Source organism: Pungitius pungitius, chromosome 10 (genome assembly GCF_949316345.1).
Source record: "Pungitius pungitius chromosome 10, fPunPun2.1, whole genome shotgun sequence".
Taxonomy (NCBI): domain Eukaryota; kingdom Metazoa; phylum Chordata; class Actinopteri; order Perciformes; family Gasterosteidae; genus Pungitius; species Pungitius pungitius.
In genome coordinates this window covers 17,707,586-17,726,499 of record NC_084909.1, presented here as the reverse complement: position 1 = coordinate 17,726,499, position 18,914 = coordinate 17,707,586, and the positions used below count along the sequence as shown (strand labels likewise).

General features: G+C 45.3%; 2 protein-coding genes across 2 annotated transcripts; one reads left to right on the top strand and one right to left on the bottom strand.

Annotated features, from left to right (window-relative positions):
* Positions 1–5,531: 5,531 nt before the first annotated feature.
* On the bottom strand, positions 5,532–9,604 carry zic2a (zic family member 2 (odd-paired homolog, Drosophila), a). The gene is made up of 3 exons (XM_037488361.2): positions 7,942–9,604; positions 6,654–6,817; positions 5,532–6,536 (listed from the first exon to the last, which is right to left on the bottom strand). Exons 1-3 carry the CDS (start codon positions 8,906–8,908, stop codon positions 6,342–6,344), a joined length of 1,326 nt encoding a protein of 441 aa, XP_037344258.2. The 5' UTR covers positions 8,909–9,604; the 3' UTR covers positions 5,532–6,341.
* Positions 9,605–13,918: 4,314 nt separating this feature from the next.
* On the top strand, positions 13,919–18,434 carry zic5 (zic family member 5 (odd-paired homolog, Drosophila)). Its single transcript, XM_037488360.2, has 2 exons — positions 13,919–15,237; positions 16,263–18,434. The coding sequence occupies exons 1-2, from the start codon at positions 14,187–14,189 to the stop codon at positions 16,724–16,726; spliced, it is 1,515 nt and encodes a 504-aa protein (XP_037344257.2). The 5' UTR covers positions 13,919–14,186; the 3' UTR covers positions 16,727–18,434.
* The last annotated feature ends 480 nt before the right edge of the window (positions 18,435–18,914 follow it).

Sequence of the window (18,914 nt, the reverse complement as noted above, 5' to 3'; positions counted from 1 at the left end):
GATGGGCGGGGGAGGCGGGGGATTTGCAGATTGCGTGTTAACATCTCGCTAAGTGTTTTGTTGTCTCTGTCAGAGGACACAACCGAATGCGATTGACTATCAAGAAGTTGCGTGACGAAAATCCCAAACGGGCTTCTTTTAACATGGTGTCTTATTCTGCAACATCTCACAGAAATGTGAAGTTCACCACCAGCAGGTTTCTAGCCAATAACGCATCAAAGCATGGTGTTACATGTGAAATAGTCAATAACAAAACCGATTGGTTTCACTCAGGACGAAGTTAATGCCAATGGTAAGACGTTTTTGTGGTGGACACACAAAGGACCAAACAAATTCATGTCACCAAAATACAATCAAACCGGATGAGCGTTTCAAATGGAGCTATAAGGGTCCATCAGAGATAAAACCACACGAGCAGAGTTTGACTCTAACGAACAAACAACTAATGTTCACGGCATTTCTCCGTAAACCTGTTGTGGTTTTGTTGCACTTCACCTGGCATTTCTTTGGATGCCTGGAGCATACTTTACATAGTTATTTGAAGAACAATGATGATGTTTTTCCAAAACATCTCGTTCTGTTGCCCCAACGTGGCTGTGCTTGGTTATTTTATGCACAGACATGTTGTTCTTTCAAGAGCTAATTGAGCAGTTTTGCTGCCTAAATTTACCAATTGTTTGGTTGGCCGAAACTAAAAGTACGTATAGTTATTCAACCATGGTGTTTTCCAAGAAATGCTTCAGTTGCCTAAACGTATCACTTGTTGTTATGCCATAATCTAAAGGTTGAAAGTTATTCTACAGCAAACTATGACGCTTTTACAAACTACTTTATTGTTAAATCCTAACTTTCCCTTTTAACGTATGTTATCTCGCACTCACAATAAAGCAGCACCATAATGCAGTCTTCCACCCGGGTTTGACCCAAGCCCGCTTGGTCCTGGTTTGGCCGCCCTGAAAGCCATCGCTCCATCTGTTGCACTTTACTGTACGACAGACTTTCAAATTAGAAGCTCAAAAATATGAAACACAAAATGCTATGTTCCATTACTTGGCAGCACAGACCCTATAAAACCTTTCAAAACCCACTGCCTGGTCACCTCTTTGCGGCGTGTCCCCCAGGGCACGACTCCAGTCTGTTTGAAGATCAAAGCAGCAGCATGTTTACAGGTGTTGGGAAATTGAAAATTTCCTGGGCTGAAGTGTGGTTTTCCAATGGAAGAGTACGTCTCGTATGTGTGCCGCGTCTCTATGTGTAACGACAAAATTGTTTTTTTCATTCCGATAAAGCACGCGTGGACCAAAGATGCCGGCTTGGTTTCACGTTGGCCTTTCCTGACAACTGGTACATGGCGTGGCCCACCTGCTCCGGTCTGGGATGAGCCTTTGGCTGCGGAAGAGTTACCTGAAAAAACGCCTCCCATCACCCATCGTGGTGAATGCAGAGAGCTGGCGCGGTGTTGCGTTCGGAGCCACATTGAGAACCTCGCTGCAAAAGCAACAGCAGGGGAGGATGCTGAGTTTGGGAGGGATTAGTTGAATTCTAACACTTTTTTTTGGAGGTCGGAGGGGGAGGAGGAGGAGGAGGAGGAGGAGGGAGGCAGGGGGGGGGGGGGGACCACAACAATAAGCACACCTCAGTCAAGCTGAAGTATGTCATTTACTCTGCAACGCTCCACTTTGTGTTCCTCTGTGTGCATGAGAGGGCCAGTCATGCCAAGCTTTTCTGCATGAAAGGGAGAGTGTTAAGCTTTTTTTTTCCGAGGCTATTTGTGCGTCTGACTCTGGTAGTGTTTGTGTCCGATGGGAGGCGCCTGCGCCAGCTTCCTTAAAGGAGTAGGGGGGGGGGGGGGGGTTTGTTTGTTTCTCCGCCGTGCCAGGAGAAGTGACAGCCATTCCGGCTCTTTCACAGAAAACACATTCATCTGTGTGAGAAAAGGCGGGCCGCTGAACTCAGATGAAAGGCCGCGGGGGCCGCGCTTGCACAGGAAGGCAGACTGTACATCGCACTGGAGTACAAACACAACACAGGCCATGTCACAGACGGACAGACGGAGGGAGGGAGGGAGGGAGGGAGGGAGTCCCAGACAGAGAGATAAGGACAAGAAAGAAAGGACGGAACATTACTTTCCTCAAGAAACAGAAGCCAACGATGCAATGTAAAGAGAGAAAACTAGGTTGTTACATTGAACTGATGAATTCATGCTGATTTAATAATATATTGATATAACTTGAAGTGACGTCACACAGAGAGGGATATTATTATTAACAGCTCAGTCACTAAAAGTATTCATGCTGCCAGACACTTAATGCATAACAGGCCAAATAAACATTTTATTTTAGGTTTCTACAGAAACGACAAAAAATAAAACGTTGCTTGTAACAATTTTGTTGGATAATTTAACTGGCTCAATATTTACAAGTATCATGAATTACATATTGTTGTGTAGATTTATTTTAAACAGTCCCTATGAAAATATCTGTAGGGCATGCACGCCCACCGAGGTGCTGCTTGTGTGACTCTGAATGACAAAGGCCGACAAACGGACACATTCATTTCAATTGAGCGGTTCCAATTCAATTAGAGGATGTGACGTTTGTTCTACAACGTTCGGAGCGACTCGGTTGTTTCTGCGCAGGAGGCCCAGTTGGGAAGTATCACGAATTTTGGTTTGAAGGACACGAATGTTATGTGTTTTTATGTTTGTGTTCTCTAATTTAAAGTGGGCATTGAAGGGCGTCACAGTGACGCAGACATTCGTAAAAGAGAAGCCGCGTGCATCGTCTGTGATTTCCTCCAAAAAAAAGGCGCTTTAAGGGACAATGCTTATAAAAAATACTTTATTAATTATTTATTGCATCTGATTGTTTGTTTTCGAGCAGCAACATTTGCTGTGGTCTTCGGAACAATTCATCGTGGCGTTTACAAACGTGTGCGTTTGTCTAAAAAAGAAAGTAATGATTATTATAATCTCGTTATTGGTTCGTTATGACGCACTTGTAGATAGGGCTATTTATCTTTTTATTCATCTCTAGATTTATTTTTTGTATTTGCATTGTGATAATTTCATGTGTTTAATATATATCTTTATTATTATCATTTTAAACAATACCAAAAGCTGTTTTTAGTCATTAATTGCTGAACATTATTACGACCTCCGCTTGAGTCATATGGCCGTGTAGAAAAAGGTCAAACGTGTGTCACCGGCTTCCCTACAAGACACAACACAAACACAACAACCATGCCGTCCACGGGAGGATGAATTATGAATGACTGAGCAATTACCCATGATGGGAGTTTTGTCTCTTCCAATCGTTACACGCGAATTCAGAAATATGTATGCAAAAACACAAGATGTATTTACGGCAACTCATGAGTGTAGATTTCCTTCAAGAAAAAAAACAAATGAACCGCGCACAATAAGTGCGCGCGCGTCAGTAAGAGAGAGCAGGGGAGACGGGGAGCAAATTCATCCATTCGTCATCAAAACCCACCGGTGCTTCACATCCGGTCCGCCACGGTCACCTGGAAGGACCGACAGGTGCTGCGGGTAGCACACCAACACGTGGGGGGGCTCCACAGCGCGCAAAGCGGCACCGATTTCCTCCAGTTCCCCGGAGGCCTCCGACCGCAGGGCTGTGCGCTGCCTCCTCTCCCTCAAACCGGCACAGCTGACACCACAAAGGGTTGAGCTGGTTCCACGGACCACGACCACAAAAGCAGAGCAGACCGCTTTGTCAACTGTGACGTGTGTGATTAAAAAACACTGTGTCCACCTCACAGGTCTGCGCCTCTCTGTGTCTCTATGTCTCTCTCTCTTTCTCTCTCTGACACACACACACACACACACACCAGCGGGGGCGCAGCTCTCATCCCCACTGGCGTGTAGTGGGTATAGTTAAAGTTGTGTGAATTATAACAATTGAATATATATATTTTGTTTTCATTCGGAGATTTATTTGCCGGCGCCGCAATAAATTCCCCCGATGTGCTGCTATAAATAAACTGCTAATAAACTGTTAGATTCATCTGCGTTATGAATCCCTGCAAAACGGCTCTTTATCTTATTGAAGCAAGGCCGTGATGCTGGAGAGAGACACTAATATTTGGGTCGTTCAAATAGTAAAGGGACACATGAACGTTGTTTAACGTCTAAAATATGGTATTATTTCATATAGAAAATATCCCTTTCATTAGAATGGACATTTTTGGCAAATACCCCCCCCCTTCCACACTCATGCAGAGCGGTTGCAAATGCTCACTGAATTTAGACCTCTTAGATGTTTCTAGTCCAAGCGTGACTCCATGGCCTGCGTGTTAGTGGGGGCTCTGATAGTCTCCGTACAGTAGTCTAATGTACAATGAACTATGACAAGTAAATAAGAAGGAGAAAGAAAAAAAAAAAACTTCCTCCTCCGTGGATCAATATCGGCGCAGCTGGAGCCGAACAGGAAGCGGCATCGGCGCACCGTGTGGCGCTGACCTTTCCGACTCCCCACAGGTCACACCTTCCTCCGCCGGAGAGGTCACTGGGGCCGGCCGCCGTTAGGAAGCAAATTACGAGCTGAATATAAACCAATATCTCACCCTGAGATAAACTCAACTCAGTACCTTCGGTCTACAAAAACGTGCCCTTTTTATCAGATCCAAAAGCTTAAAATCCAGCGAACTAATTGACCGTGTTTTTTTTTTAACGAAATCAAAACGTGAGTTTTCACAGAGGTTCTACCTGAGTTGAGTTGAGATCACTGTCTGATGCTCCATTACGCGGCGCGTAAATGGGAGACAGCGGTGCAGCCTGCGGTCCTGCAGCAGCTCCGTGACACGGACAGAGGGCCAACAGTCGGCCTGCAGCACGAAGCCTTCAGGCTGCCTCGGATCGCACTGTTCATTCTGCAAAGAGCCTCCGGATCTGATCGCTGGCAGAAATCTGAATCTTTACCCAAAATGCAGAAAATGTCAAACAAGCAACGTCTGAAGAATAGTCTTTTAAAAACCATATAAATGAAGGGAAGGGGGCGGCAGGAAAGGCCCCCACAGGCTGCAAGCCAGAGCATGAAGAAGCTCTCTGCAAGAAGCACAGTCAAGTTCAAGTTGATCAGCTCCTGTGCAGTGAAGTGTGTGTGTGTGTGTGGGGTGGGGGGGGGGGGGGGGGGAATGTTTTCAAATGAACTCGGGAGCTAGATATCATTTTAGTTGAATGATTCAGGTGAGAAGTAGTTATTTTCTCTAAAGGAAGAGTAAAGATATGTTTAAATTAAAAAGGTATTTTTAAAAATGACTGGTCCTGACTTCCCCCAAATGTCTCGCTTTGTTTGCATTTATATTTTGTCCCACAACAGCCACATTTTATACGGCCCTGTACGAAGGCTTGGCAAGACAACACAATGTCCTTTAATATGAGGGGAAGAATCAAGAAGAAATTTTTCTGAGATTCCCAAAACTAAACTTAAAGCCTCCCAAACAATAAATAGAACCCATTGAGCTAGCAAACCAGAAAGTGTGGGAAAAAGTCAAAAGGGAAAATATAGCACTTGCAACACCGTTTATTATATTTGTATGCAGTAAAATTCTTGTCACAATAAGGAAGGAAACACCTCTTAAAACTTTGAACAAAAGCACATAACGAAACAACTGCCCATGTTTAGCTCGCAATTATTTATAGTAAAGAAACATTCTTTTATAAATACTGTTTCATCTGTAGCAAGTAAATACCATAATTTAATTACAAATGGATAAATATGGCAGTTGATATTTACAAAAGGAAGGGTGTGTAATTACAGAAAATTGAACGGCACAACGTTTATTTTCCTCACAATCCTCCAGATAGTATTTCACAATTCAAACTTGCAAAGCACAAAACATCACAAGTCAAAGCCCAGCAAACTAAAAAATATACATTCACAAGCGTAATATTGTGGTCTGTTGGAGTTAAATGTTAACTTTGGCACTCGTTCCAGTTTATAGATGTTTAGTAGAGTACAATCAATTTGCCTTAAGATCACAATAGTCAACATTATAATACATTTTTTTTATTGTAATATGTGCACTAAAAGTCCAGTTAGAGAAATAGCTACCATTGAAGGAACATCGATACACCGAAGACTGACAAACTATCACAACCGATGGGGAAAGTGGGCTTTTAGTAATTATTTACAATAGGAAATACACCTTCACTATTATACATATTTTCCTCTGTTGATAATCCTCATCTTCCCTGGTGAAAAAAATATTAAAATAAAGAAATTTGTGTGCCCCTTTTAGTGCACGTGTCCCAAATCTCCTGCCGAGTGGTCCAGTGCTGTGAAGTGAGTGTGTGTCGCTTGGTTCGGGCCTCAGTCCTACACATACCATTCACTGAAATTGGAGGATAGGCCACTGTGGCTGGTGGTGTTGTGCACCACCGAGGCCGGGGACAGGGTGGTGTTGCTCTGGGTCTCGGTGGTTGGAGACACTAGGCCTGGAGGTGTGGAGGACTCGTAGCCGGAGCTGGCTGCTGGCGAGGAGTCTGATGGTTGTGGGGAGGCTTCGTGGACCTTTTTTTAGAAAAAATAAGTATTTACAATCAGGCATCAGGGGAAAATAATTGAGATGACAATGAATGATGCACAATATATTAATCGAATACACACTGCTTGATGCTGAATATTTACCTTCATGTGTTTCCGTAGAGAGCTGGGGTGCGTGTAGGACTTGTCGCACATTTTGCACAGGTAAGGCTTGTCCGACGTGTGCACGTGCATGTGTTTCTTTCGGTCGCTGCTGTTTGCAAACCTTCTGTCGCAGCCTTCAAACTCACACTGGAACGGCTTCTCCCCTACAGGAAAAAGAAGAAGAAAAAAAATGTCAGAATTTTTTTTTGTTACTTCACAGAGGAAGACCTCTGGCTCAGTGAGTAACCACGAGGAGCCGTGTGCAACTCAGTGGATGCGCACAAATGGTGAAAAACAACATTGAGGTTTAGTGTAAATTCACTGCAATGGAGGTTTTAAAGCAGCTCCCCCCCCCCCCACACACACACACACACACGCGAAATTCAAAGTTTAAGGCTGTTTCAGAGAACAGATCAGAGATGAGTCGGAGTAGGGGGGCTTCATAAATAATGCGCATAGTGATTTGGAAGGGGGTTGTAGAGTGAATGGTGTATGTGTGTGTGAGGGGGGGGGGTGCTATGGCCGTCCTCAGTGGGCCCTACAGAAGGCGAACCATTTGCCTGGGAGACAATAAAAATCTAATTAGCACCTGGCCGATTTCATGGCAGTATTTCCCCCAAGAAAAATAAATCCAGGAAAACGCGCAAACAGGGCCGGTAACGGCCTCCCGTCCTGCACCTTTATTTCTGATATCTGATCTATGAAGGACAAAAAACATGTCCCCCGCGAACAACTCTCCCAAAACAACGACTTAATCGTTTAGAGAAATTGCGCGTAAAAATGTAACTAAAGGGGGTAGAAAATTGAACTAAAAGGTGTTGGGACGCGTAGCGTAACTGATGTGATTCACTACACCAGCCTGTCTGCACGCGACGCGCTCCCACTGTCCCCTTTGACCCAGTTTTTATTTTATTTTTCACCCCCCACAAAAACTGTACAACATCGACAGACCCGCTGTAATCATTTAGCAAATTTGTAGAGATTCTGAAAAAAAATGCGCCGGTGCAATGTCCCTCCTCAACTAATTATTTATCTCTTTCTCTGGGATGTGCTGCTAAATCTACTCGGTCCGTTCCTCCGAATACTATCGACTTTGGCAGCCTGAAATAGTCGCTGATAATTAGATCTTAATTCGTGTTTGCCTTGGCAAGGCGCGCTGTTTACAACACGGGAATAAACGCGCATTCCGGCTTACCGGCAGCCAATCGTTTTACTCGGTAAAATAAATCAGTCTCAAAAAAGAAGAACAAGGGGGGAAAAGGCCATTACATTATGAACTAATATTTACCTGTGTGCGTTCTCTTGTGTATCTTCAAGTTTTCCGACCGCGCGAACACCTTCCCGCAGCCGGGAAAGGGACACGGGAACGGCTTCTCCCCGGTGTGCACCCGAATGTGGTTCACCAGCTTGTATTTCGCCTTGAACGGCTTGCTCTCCCGGACGCAGTCCTCCCAGAAGCAGACGTGGTTGGTCTGCTCCGGTCCGCCGACGTGCTCCACGGAGACGTGCGTGACCAGCTCGTGCATCGTGCTAAAAGTTTTGTTACAGCTCTTCTTCGGGTTGCTGAGCTGCTCGGGGTCAATCCACTTGCAGATGAGCTCCTGCTTGATGCACTGCTGACGCATGTAGCGGAAAAAGGCACCGGGGTGGTGGTGGGCTGCCATGTTCATCCCCATGTTCATATTCATGGAGCCGTACTGGTTGTGCAGCTGTGCCGCCGAGTACGGGTCTGTCCTCGGGCTGGAGACCTGGTGGTACTGCTCGGAGCGTCCGAAAACCTCCCCGGGTAGTCCGAGCCTCATTTGCCCGTTGAGGACGTTCGGGGACCCGTGGGACCCGTGCTGCTCGTGGATCCCCGGAAACAGAATGTGGCCCTGAGTGTCTGTGTGGGAGTGATGCAGGGACCCCGCCGCGGGGCCGAAAATAGCGTGTTGGCCGCTCGCCGGAGAGGACTCGGCGAAGCCGCGACTGCGAAAGAGAAAGTCCCTGGTGGAGTTGAAAGGCGAGCTCGCGTACGACGTGACGTGCGCGGCGTGAGCCCCGAGAGCCGCGGCGGGGTAGCCCGGCGCCTGGCTCGTGAAGGCAGAGCTCTGTCCAGGGGAGAGGTCGTGGTTCAGCTTAAACGCGCCCATGTGCGCGGAGTCCACGAAGCTGTTCTGAGACAAACTCAAGTCTCTGTCCTGCATCTCGCTCGCCGAGTGATGCCTGGCGAAGGAGCCCAGTCCGGGGAACTGGTGACCAGCATCCAGTAGCATTATTTCAGGTTTTTTTTTTTGGTTGTTGTTGTTGGTGGTGGTGGTTTGAAACAAATGAGGGCTGTACGGCAAATAAGTTACGAGGACACAATCGAATGCTGGTGAGCAGATTCAACTTCCAAACCTTGGGAACATCATATCAGGCGTGATTTAAAACCGCGCTCCGCTCGCGAGGAGAAGGAGAAGGAAGGGGGGGGGAGAAAAAGATAATCGGATCTACTTCTTTAACTTGTGCTTTAAAAAAAAAATCCAAACGAAGTGAAGAGTTTGCCCGTGTCCTCTTCTCTAGACTGCGGCAGTTGGGTGCCTTCTACAACGCCCCCCCCCCCCTCACACAAAAAAACACCCCCTATTCTTGCAATCGAAGAATGAAATAATTATCTTACTGGGTGTCCACTGCGCGCACAGAGTGAGAGCGGCTGGAGCATCTCAGGGAAAAACGCCGTTCCGACTTTCAGGGGGCGAGGAATTTATTTGTCCGGGCTCGCGTGCGTTTCTCGCGGAGGGTCCCTGTTTCTCCGTGGACTGGCTCTACCTCCTCTTCCGCCCCCTTTAAACTGGAGCCCGTTCATTCGCTCCTCGCGCTCTCATTGGCCGCCGTGCCTCATCAATCCCAGGTGCCCCTCCAATGGAAGCGCGCGCTCTGGCGATTTAATAGCGCAACGCCATTTTTTCCACTAATAATTACCGCCTACTTTTAGAAGAGTTTTTTTTTTTGGAGGAGGAGGCGGAGATGGAGGGGGTGTATATACAAACGGAGGGATCACGACAAGAGAGAGGAGGAACATGTTTGGCTTCCAGTATATGTGCCAAGTTGTAGTAATAAAATATAGCCTAAATATAAGGTCGTCACTTTGGTTTTACAATTCGACATAATCATTTAAAAAAATGTCAGCCGTGTTAATAAGTATGTGGTCATCAACTAACCATGATCATTTCTGCAATTGTACTATCAGGGACAAGATGTTGAGTACGTCAGTATGGCTGCAGAAAAAGTGCCAACTGATTTTGCGGCATCTTACCCTGAAGCATCATGATGTTGTACATATTAAAGCGTTTTAATAAGTCTTAGAATATTCTGACGGGTGACACACATCCTCTTGGCAAATGAAAAAACAAGCCATTCATTCAAAATGCAAGAACACACCAGATACATGATATAACACCTCCGAATGTTTTCCTTTTTTAAAAAAACAAACAAACACAAAACTGGTTATTAATGAATCAGTTATAATAGTAAAGGTGTAATAAATCGCTCCATTAAAACACACCACCTATATGTTTTTAAAGATCTGTCCTTACGTCATGGTGGTGTTCAAAGTATCATTGAAATATGAACAAACCTCTCGCGATCTTATTGCAGCTGAAAAAAAAAAATCCCATGTGGTTCCATATGAAGTCAATGTGGAGCCACAACTTGGCCTTCGGCGGAACTAACCGCCAGCGCTTATTTTTTTTTATGACGGTTCCACACGGCGCGGGTTCTGGTTCTCGCGTTCAACCGCAGCAATCGTGTGGCATGTTCTGGGTGGTGGGCTTCGTTTGGTTCCGTGTTATAACCATTAAGTGACCTGTGAGGTCGAGCCTTGATGGATGTGAAGTGTTATTGAATGAGATGTTATGGCGCTGTGTAGGAGCATGGGGTCTGTGCGGACGGGTTGGGTTCTAGCCCCCCCAGGAAACGAGAGGCTGCACACAACCACCGCGGACTGTACACACATACACACACGCGCACACACACAGATACCATATATATATATATATAGTATCTGTGTGTGTGTGTATATATATATGGTATGTGTGTGTGTGTTTATACATATATATATATGTATTATTTTCTTTTCTATTTTGATGCCACTCTAGCAAAAACGTGCACCTTAACTTGTTGGCGACTTTCCATTATGCACCGAATCCCTCTTTAAATTGAGACAGATAGACAGATTGCACCTTTGGTCATGCACCACAACTGCCCATTCACGCGCAAGTTAAAGGAAGTTTACTTACATTTTCACCAACTCCAAAATCCCACAAGTTGTCCCGTTCCACACATAAAGCAGACAGGGATTCCTCTGCCTCAGTCCTCCGGTCCTCCTTCACTGGTGGCAGATCACAAGGAGAGAGGAACGTTTACAAACTTTTTTTTCCGCGGTGTGTCTCTGAGGTCGGAGTGGGACAGGCTGGGGTGTTGTGTGTGCCATTCTTCCCAGTCTATTGCACCCCGCGCCGCAGGAAACACAAGAGCTGATCCAAGTTCAAAGTCACGTCTACCGACACTAAAAGAAGCTCTTTATTTCTCTGGATTAAACCTTCCCCGGATATAGAGAAAAGAAAAATCTTTAAAAAAAAAAAAGAATGAGAAAAGAAAAAAAATCTATCGGGTATAGAAATGGCTGATTCGGCTTGTAGAAGAAAGGGGGTCCTGCCAATTGACCCCCCCCCCCTCTCCCCAGGACCCCCACCCACATTTCAACAGGTTCTAGTATCAGCAACACACACTGAGATCTTTAAACCTACATTACAGGGAAATATGTTTGGATCTGAACTTGCAGCTTTGAGTATGATGCAGAGCTAATCGATAAAGTCAACAGCGTCGACCACATGAAGGCGCACTGCCGGTGTGCGTGTGCGTGTGCGTGCGTGCGTTATAGTTAAGGGGCCAAAGGCGTATTCCTCCTTTCTGCTATCATGGCAATATCAATATGTTGACACACTGGAAGGTTACTTGTGTGGCTCCCGTGACCTTGTGTTTCATGGATGTTTGACCCATGACCCGTTAAGACCACATATGTTGCACTCTTGACTTCTTTTGGTAAAATAACCCTGTTTATGACAAAGCGTCTCTGTTTCAGAGGGAGATAGGGAGGGAGGGAGAGAGAAGCTATAAAGATGCTATAAGTCAATAAAAACGAACCTGGTCCTTCCAGAGAGAGAGACAGACCCATTGCCGCTCATTTCATATGGTGCATGTAAACCAGGAACTTTATTTTTAAAAAGGGCCCATGCTCACTCGCAATTAAAGCAAGAGAGAGACCATGTTTATTTGCAGCAACAGTGGTATTCTTGTTGTTAATTCAGTGCGGGTTATGGGTCTAATTTAATATGTTGTTTTATTTAATGCGTATGAAACAAGGCCCCATTTAAACGAATCATAAACAGTACACCCACTGATCCACGTGTGTTTTATGAGTTTTCAAATGCTCTCATTGGAGCTGGCATTTTTTTAAATTGAATTTACACATGTTTTTTGGTGACTTTTAAATTATTAATGATAAAGGGTCATGGTGCAAATAAAAAGGAGCAGCTGTTCTTAAGCAATAAACCGGAGCAGGCATAGCAATCCACTTTATAGACCAAATATATCTAACTGTTAATAAATACATGATTCTTTTTATTATTAGGATTTATTAATTTATTAATTTCATTTTATGTATTAATTTAATTTATATATTTTATAACTAATTTATATTATTTATATATATGCCATTACATATATAATTGCATTAATATATTTATTTGATGTACTGAAATATCATTTGCACAGAAGTTTTACCAGAGAGCCCCTTCTCAAAGCATTTGTCTCAGTTGTGAATCACGTTCATAAATCAGCTTTTCCCACTGAGCAGCACATGCAACAGACCCCATAACATGTATAGACTCTCCGTGGAAATCAATTAGAACATGGTCCCGAGCTGGGCAGTTTTCATTATATACTTGAAGCTTGTACTTTTTTTCTTTTTTTTTTTTTTTTTGCTCAACTGTCCTTCGAGTTACACAAACTCTGATCACGTGGTGATTTGGAGTTTGGAGTCTAGCTCCCACGGATCAATCGGAAAGGTGTCTGGATGAAGACGTATCATGACAGATCCACGTCCCGCTGTCCACGGGACTCTTCAATGGCGTGATCCGTCCAATGGGCAACTTAAATACGGGTTGCTATTGCCAACCTCAATTATAATCAACATGCCAAATGGTTGGTAAATAATGCCGGGAATTATAAATATGAATAATCATTTCACCTTTTAGGACTCTTTATTATAGCTAACATACTACCCTCTCAGTTTATTCTACAAACCCTAAGGTCGGCCTTCACTAACATATTTAAGTTACGTTTTTTTAGGAGATTCCTTTTATTGGGTTACTATGAGAAACGGGCTGAACTAATAAGAAATTAAGACGTGTTTATTGGGATTCCTAACTTCAGCATTTTAGTACGATTGTGCTGACAGCCATCCCATAATTACATCTGACGCTTCTTTGGATTGATGTGCAGTTTTAATGTTGTTCCTGTGATTTGGGGGGAACGGAATAGTATTCAAAAGGGAAAATAACAACTATTAAGGAATGATTAATAGTTCATGATAATAACAGCAAACAAGTATAAAATATTTATCTGAGGATTGAAATAAATGTATGGCATATATCCAATAACCATTTCAGGATATTCTAAATGTGTTATAATTATAAATAGTTAGTTAACATGCATTAAGCATTTTTATTGTTTTGTACTTCACTGACGAATCATGTGAGGTCCTGGGAGCTATATATATATATATATATATATATATATATATATATATATATATATATATATATATATATATATATATATATATATATATATATATATATATATATTTATATATATTTATATATATTTTTTCATATCCACGTGCTAAATAAAATTTAAAAAATGAAGGTTGTGCCCCCTTGCCGTCGTTGTCCTCTCTCCACATCTATACACTGACCACATACATACATCTCTCCACCAGCAGCGGGCTTCGTGAACCCCCCCCCCCCCCCCCCCCCCCCCCCCCGTCTCCCATCTCTTTCTATGCAAAGACACTGAACTGAGTTGCATACACCACATAAAAAGAGAGCCGCGCAAATGAAAAATATAAAACATCAACACCGATCTGCCGGTAACTTTGTGAATACAACTTTTCGGAGTCAACCGCGATAAAGAGAGTGAGGGGGCGGAACCCTGCTGAGCCCCTGCGCTGAACGACAGCCAATCGCTTCGTTCTCCTAACTGCCAGTCACCGAAATCCGTCCAATACCCGCGGTGCCATTTCTAAACTGTATTCCCCACTGTGTCCTCCAACTGTTGTGTGTTCTGCCAATCGCTCGAGGACAGAGTGGGAAAGGGGAGCAAGCAGAGTTAGAAGCCGGACAAAAGAACTTATAGAGTCCCTTATATACATATTTTCCTAATGTTTTAGAGAGCGCGGCGGGGTGAGAAACAATCGCGGTGAGCGCGCATGGACTTGTCAGTGTAGTTATGGAGCCCCCTTTAAGCAAGAGGAATCCGGCGTTAAGACTGGCGGATTTGGCAGCGACTCAGCCCCTTCCTCATCAGAATATGACAGGCTTCCCGGGGCTAGGGGGGCATCACCCTCTCTCCCACCATGCCCACCTCCACCCTGGGGAGCTGGGCAACGACCCCGGAGTGGCACTCACTCCATTCGGACCAGAGCACATGGCACAGACAAATGCTCTCAAACTTAGCCCGTCTCAGCACATTCAGAGCCACCACGAAGCGCAGACCGCGGCGTCCTTCACTTCTGCCCAGACCACAGTCGGTTTCCCCGTGGCTCACCCCCACTCAGGCTACTCGAGCAGCAGGGACTTCATCCTCAGGAGAGAACTCTCAGCCTCTGCTATGCATGCACTTGGCGACCAGCATAGTTCCGCCTCCTCCCCTCATCACCATGGCATGTTCATCTCGCCAACAGGTGCTTACGGGCACGCGGAGAGCGGGGCCCATTCGCTTTTCACTGGACTCCACGAGCAGGCGTCCCCAGGTGCCCACCACCACCACCACCATGCCCTCAACGGGCAGATGCGCCTGGGTATACCGGGGGACATCTACGGCAGGCCGGAGCACTTCGGGCACAGGCCGGAGCACTATGGAGCGTCCTCCCTCCACAACTACAACTCCATGAACCTCAATGTGAACATCGCGTCTGCTCCTCACGGAGCGGCGGGGGCGTTTTTGAGATACATGCGGCAGCCCATCAAGCAGGAGCTGATCTGCAAGTGGATCGACCAGGATCAGAGTCAGAAGAAGCCCTGCTCCAAGACCTACAGCACGATGCACGAGCTGGTGAACCACGTCACGGTGGAGCACGTCGGCGGACCGGAGCAGAGCTCCCACGTCTGCTTCTGGGAGGAATGTCCGCGCGAAGGGAAGGCTTTCAAGGCGAAGTACAAACTGATAAATCACATCCGAGTTCACACGGGGGAGAAGCCCTTCCCGTGTCCTTTCCCGGGTTGCGGGAAAGTGTTTGCAAGGTCGGAGAATTTAAAGATTCACAAGAGGACGCACACAGGTCAGTACTTCGAAACCATCTGGGGAGGGGGGGGGGCAAAGCGATCGTTACAATGCTCTCCTCGTGTTGCTTTTTATGTCTTAAACAAATGGGGAGTGGGTCCGCGCGTAAATGCGCACTCGTGCATTTCATTTCCTTTCTTTAAATATAAACGACTTTAAACGCCGGGTATGCATTGCGTGAGGAGGGTCAGGGCATATTGTGTGTAAAGCGTGCTTACGGATACGTGCAAGGGAGCAATAGAGCCCGCGTAACCGTAATTATCCTCGTGCACGGGACGTCTGCGCGAGTTTATATAGTGTGTGTTTGTGTGTGCGCGCGGTATTTGATATCTACACACTGAGAACATTCAAGAACAAGAGTAAGAGTAATTATTGGCCGGAGCTGCACGGGGCTGAAAAGTTCACGAAAGTCAGTAAACACGCAGCCCGCAACGCGCACGAGCGTTTGCTTTTCGTGTTGTGTTCGTTGCACAGATCGGAGATCGGTGGTGTTTTTTGCGGATTCTGTTTGTCCTTAAACCACCAGCTTCAACGGGCCTCCACACCTCACAGAACGATGCAAAAACCCGAGGGAAACACACGATCCCATCTACCAAAAAACACTACTCCACTTTGAGAACACACACTCAGTATGCACTGGATGTAACTTCATTCAAAAAGAGATGCATGTGTCCCAGTTAGGAGTGACTGTGTGTGGAGGTACGGTACACATGAACGGCTTAGCCCCCCCCCCCCCCTCCCCTCCCCCCAACATGCGTGTAATCAGAAGGCCTAAAGGCATGTTAGACGTGTTGGTGGAAAAGGCTTTGGAACAAGTGGGTTTGCAGCAATGGTGGCTGCTGCCACTGCACATACGTGTGTGTGTGCGTGCGCGTGCGCAGGCTGCTGCGGGGCCGCACGCCTGGATGTATTCAATGTGGCGTACGGGGAACTGCGGCTCCGGCTTTTAGACTAAATGTAAACTCGTCCATTTTGGTCTTTGCGAGTGACATGAATTCTGCCCCCCCCCCCCCCCCCCTCCAGGAGAGAAACCCTTCAAGTGCGAGTTTGACGGCTGCGACAGGAAATTTGCCAACAGCAGCGACCGGAAGAAGCACTCCCACGTGCACACCAGCGACAAGCCGTACTACTGCAAGGTGCGCGGCTGCGACAAGTCCTACACGCACCCGAGTTCGCTGCGGAAACACATGAAGGTGCACTGCAAGTCCCCCCCGCCCCCCACCGCCAACAATAACAACAACACCACCACCAACGTCCCCTACATATCCTCCACGAACCCGCTCGGGGACCCCCTGTCTCCCGCGTCGGAGCCGCACAGGAACCGAACCTCGGCGAACCTCTCCCCTCAGGTCACCAACCTCAACGAGTGGTACGTGTGCCAGGGCAGCGGGGGGCCCCACCACCTCCACACCCCCTCCAGCGACGTGCCAACGTCGGATTCGGATGAAGACTCTTTCAGACACTCAGACCCAAGGACAATGCTCTGAGGACCGGCATCCCGTTTTCGACCACGTGACTGTCAGACTTAGTGAGCCACAGCTACAGTGTGTAGATCCACAAGGGGACGTTGGTCACGTTGTCACTACATAAGGGAGAATTTTGTTTTTCAAAGGTGACCCCTGACCTTTCCTGAAATATAGATCAAAACTGCTAAAACATAACAACACTAGAACTGAAATGTAGTTTTATTGTGAAAGGACCAACGCAGTAGGACCTTTCAGCGGTTCTTCTTATTCTAGTAGAGCAATATGCAGGGTTTAATCAGCTGCGTGGCTTGAGTCTCAACTGGTGTGCTGAGATGACAGGTTTCAAGTGACCTCCCATCAACCCCCCAAACAGTTTAATAACTGGCCTGCTATCAATCACTGTCATATTTCAAACATACAAGGAGAACAAATGGTGCCGCTTGTAGCCCGGACAATGGCCACACAATGGCAAACGTCGATGGACTTCATTTAGAAGATTTAGACGATTTTTTTTATTCCATCCATTTGATTTCTGTAAGATGTGGTACAAACTTTGATAAAACAATAAGGACGAAAAAAAAGAGGAGGCAAACATCTGAGTGTCTTAAGGGTTTCTATTTTACCTTTTCAGATTTATACATGTATTTGGATGGAATTTTGTAATATTTAAGAACTATTTAAGACTATATTTTATGCAAAAGTACACAAGTGTTATGCTTGTTAAAGAGTACGAGTAAGTCCCTTGAGACCCTAAATGTCTACACTGACAGGCTTTGGCCTTGTAGGATTTGTATATGTAATTGTACTGATGCTTGTGAATGTTGTGTAGTTTTTAATTACAAGGAAAAAAATGTTGTTTTGTACATTGTAATTTATTTGCTGGTATCATTGTTGTACTGGAACTACAGGAACACCAAAGAATAATAATATCAGTTTTGGTGATGCATAGTAGCCTGCTGATTTTTTTTCTTCTTAAATATCATCCTAATTTTCTGGGTTTAAAAAACGGGGTTTTGTTGTGTTCTGTAAAAGAAGAAACATTGACTTGAATAGGCTGTGTAATGTGAAAAGTCCCTTTCTCGCATGCCTTTTGTAGTGATTGGTCTTTCTCTTTGGGGTTCATGGTGCCGTTGTATATGATGGATAAAAGAAAGAAAAAGAAAAGATGAACCAACTATAATTGTGCAGACCCTTGATGTTCAAAAATTTAATTTGCAACATAAATTTCATGCTAAAAAAATAATAAAACAAACAGGACATATACAGTCCATAATTAACAAGTGCAACATCTTTACGCTTAATGAGACATGAGATGAGATTTTTTGAAGATAAAAGAATCAAAAAGTGCAAAACGAATGATTACATATAATTCCATCATGTGTTTTTCAGAAATTTCAGCATTTATTGTCAAACAATGACCTTCTTGAATGGAAATAAGAAAAGTGTAATATCATTCTTAAATTACATTAAATAACGTTCACCTCCTATCCAGAAATATCTTCTCAGCAAAAAAGGAAAAGGCCCAACAGGCCCATGGAGGTACAAACTAATGCAAAGCGAGGCCGAGGCATGGATCATTCATGCAAAAATAGATTCAAAAGGCTGTGTTCACAATGCATAGGGCCTCCCCCTCCTCTTATCGCCTCCATTAAAACGCACAATCTCACTTTCAAAGTGCATAGAATTAAACAACTTGGGGAGAGGAAGGGCCCTTCGTGGCGCGGCAGGATTTCTGAGGCGGCCCCGCTTAGGAGACGCTCACGTTAGAATGGATCTAGTGGATGGCCTCGGGTGCACCTTCTCCGCGGTGTTGGCACGAACGCACCAGTGCGCAGGTACATGACGCACGAGCTGCATACTTGCCTGCTTGGAATTGGACAAATCCAAGGAAAGGAGTTCAATCTGACACATTGTAAACACACACACACATGCACACACACACACACACACACACATTGTTCGGAGTGTCCACGCTGCAACAATTAAGACACCTGACTCAGGTCACCATGGAGGATGCTGGGACGTTGGCAATAAAATACAAAAACTATTAATATTGGAGTGCACATGTTGTAAAATATCACGCGCGTTTTGCAGGAGGAAAAAACGCTGCATCGGGAGGCTTTTTTTTAACGCTGTATTCATGGGGCTTCATACATTTCATAGCTGTCCTCTGGAAGCATTTGTAAAAAAAAAAAAAAAGAACACTTCA

Bases quoted from the DNA above. Each gene is read 5' to 3' on its own strand.
- zic2a (XM_037488361.2), bottom strand. From the start codon at position 8,908: ATGCTACTGGATGCTGGTCACCAGTTCCCCGGACTGGGCTCCTTCGCC. The intron at 6,818-7,941 runs GTAAATATTAGT...TTTTTCCTGTAG, and splicing joins ACACAAGAGAACGCACACAG to GGGAGAAGCCGTTCCAGTGT. The intron at 6,537-6,653 runs GTAAATATTCAG...TTCTAAAAAAAG, and splicing joins CTCTACGGAAACACATGAAG to GTCCACGAAGCCTCCCCACA.
- zic5 (XM_037488360.2), top strand. From the start codon at position 14,187: ATGGAGCCCCCTTTAAGCAAGAGGAATCCGGCGTTAAGACTGGCGGAT. The intron at 15,238-16,262 runs GTCAGTACTTCG...CCCCCCCTCCAG, and splicing joins TCACAAGAGGACGCACACAG to GAGAGAAACCCTTCAAGTGC.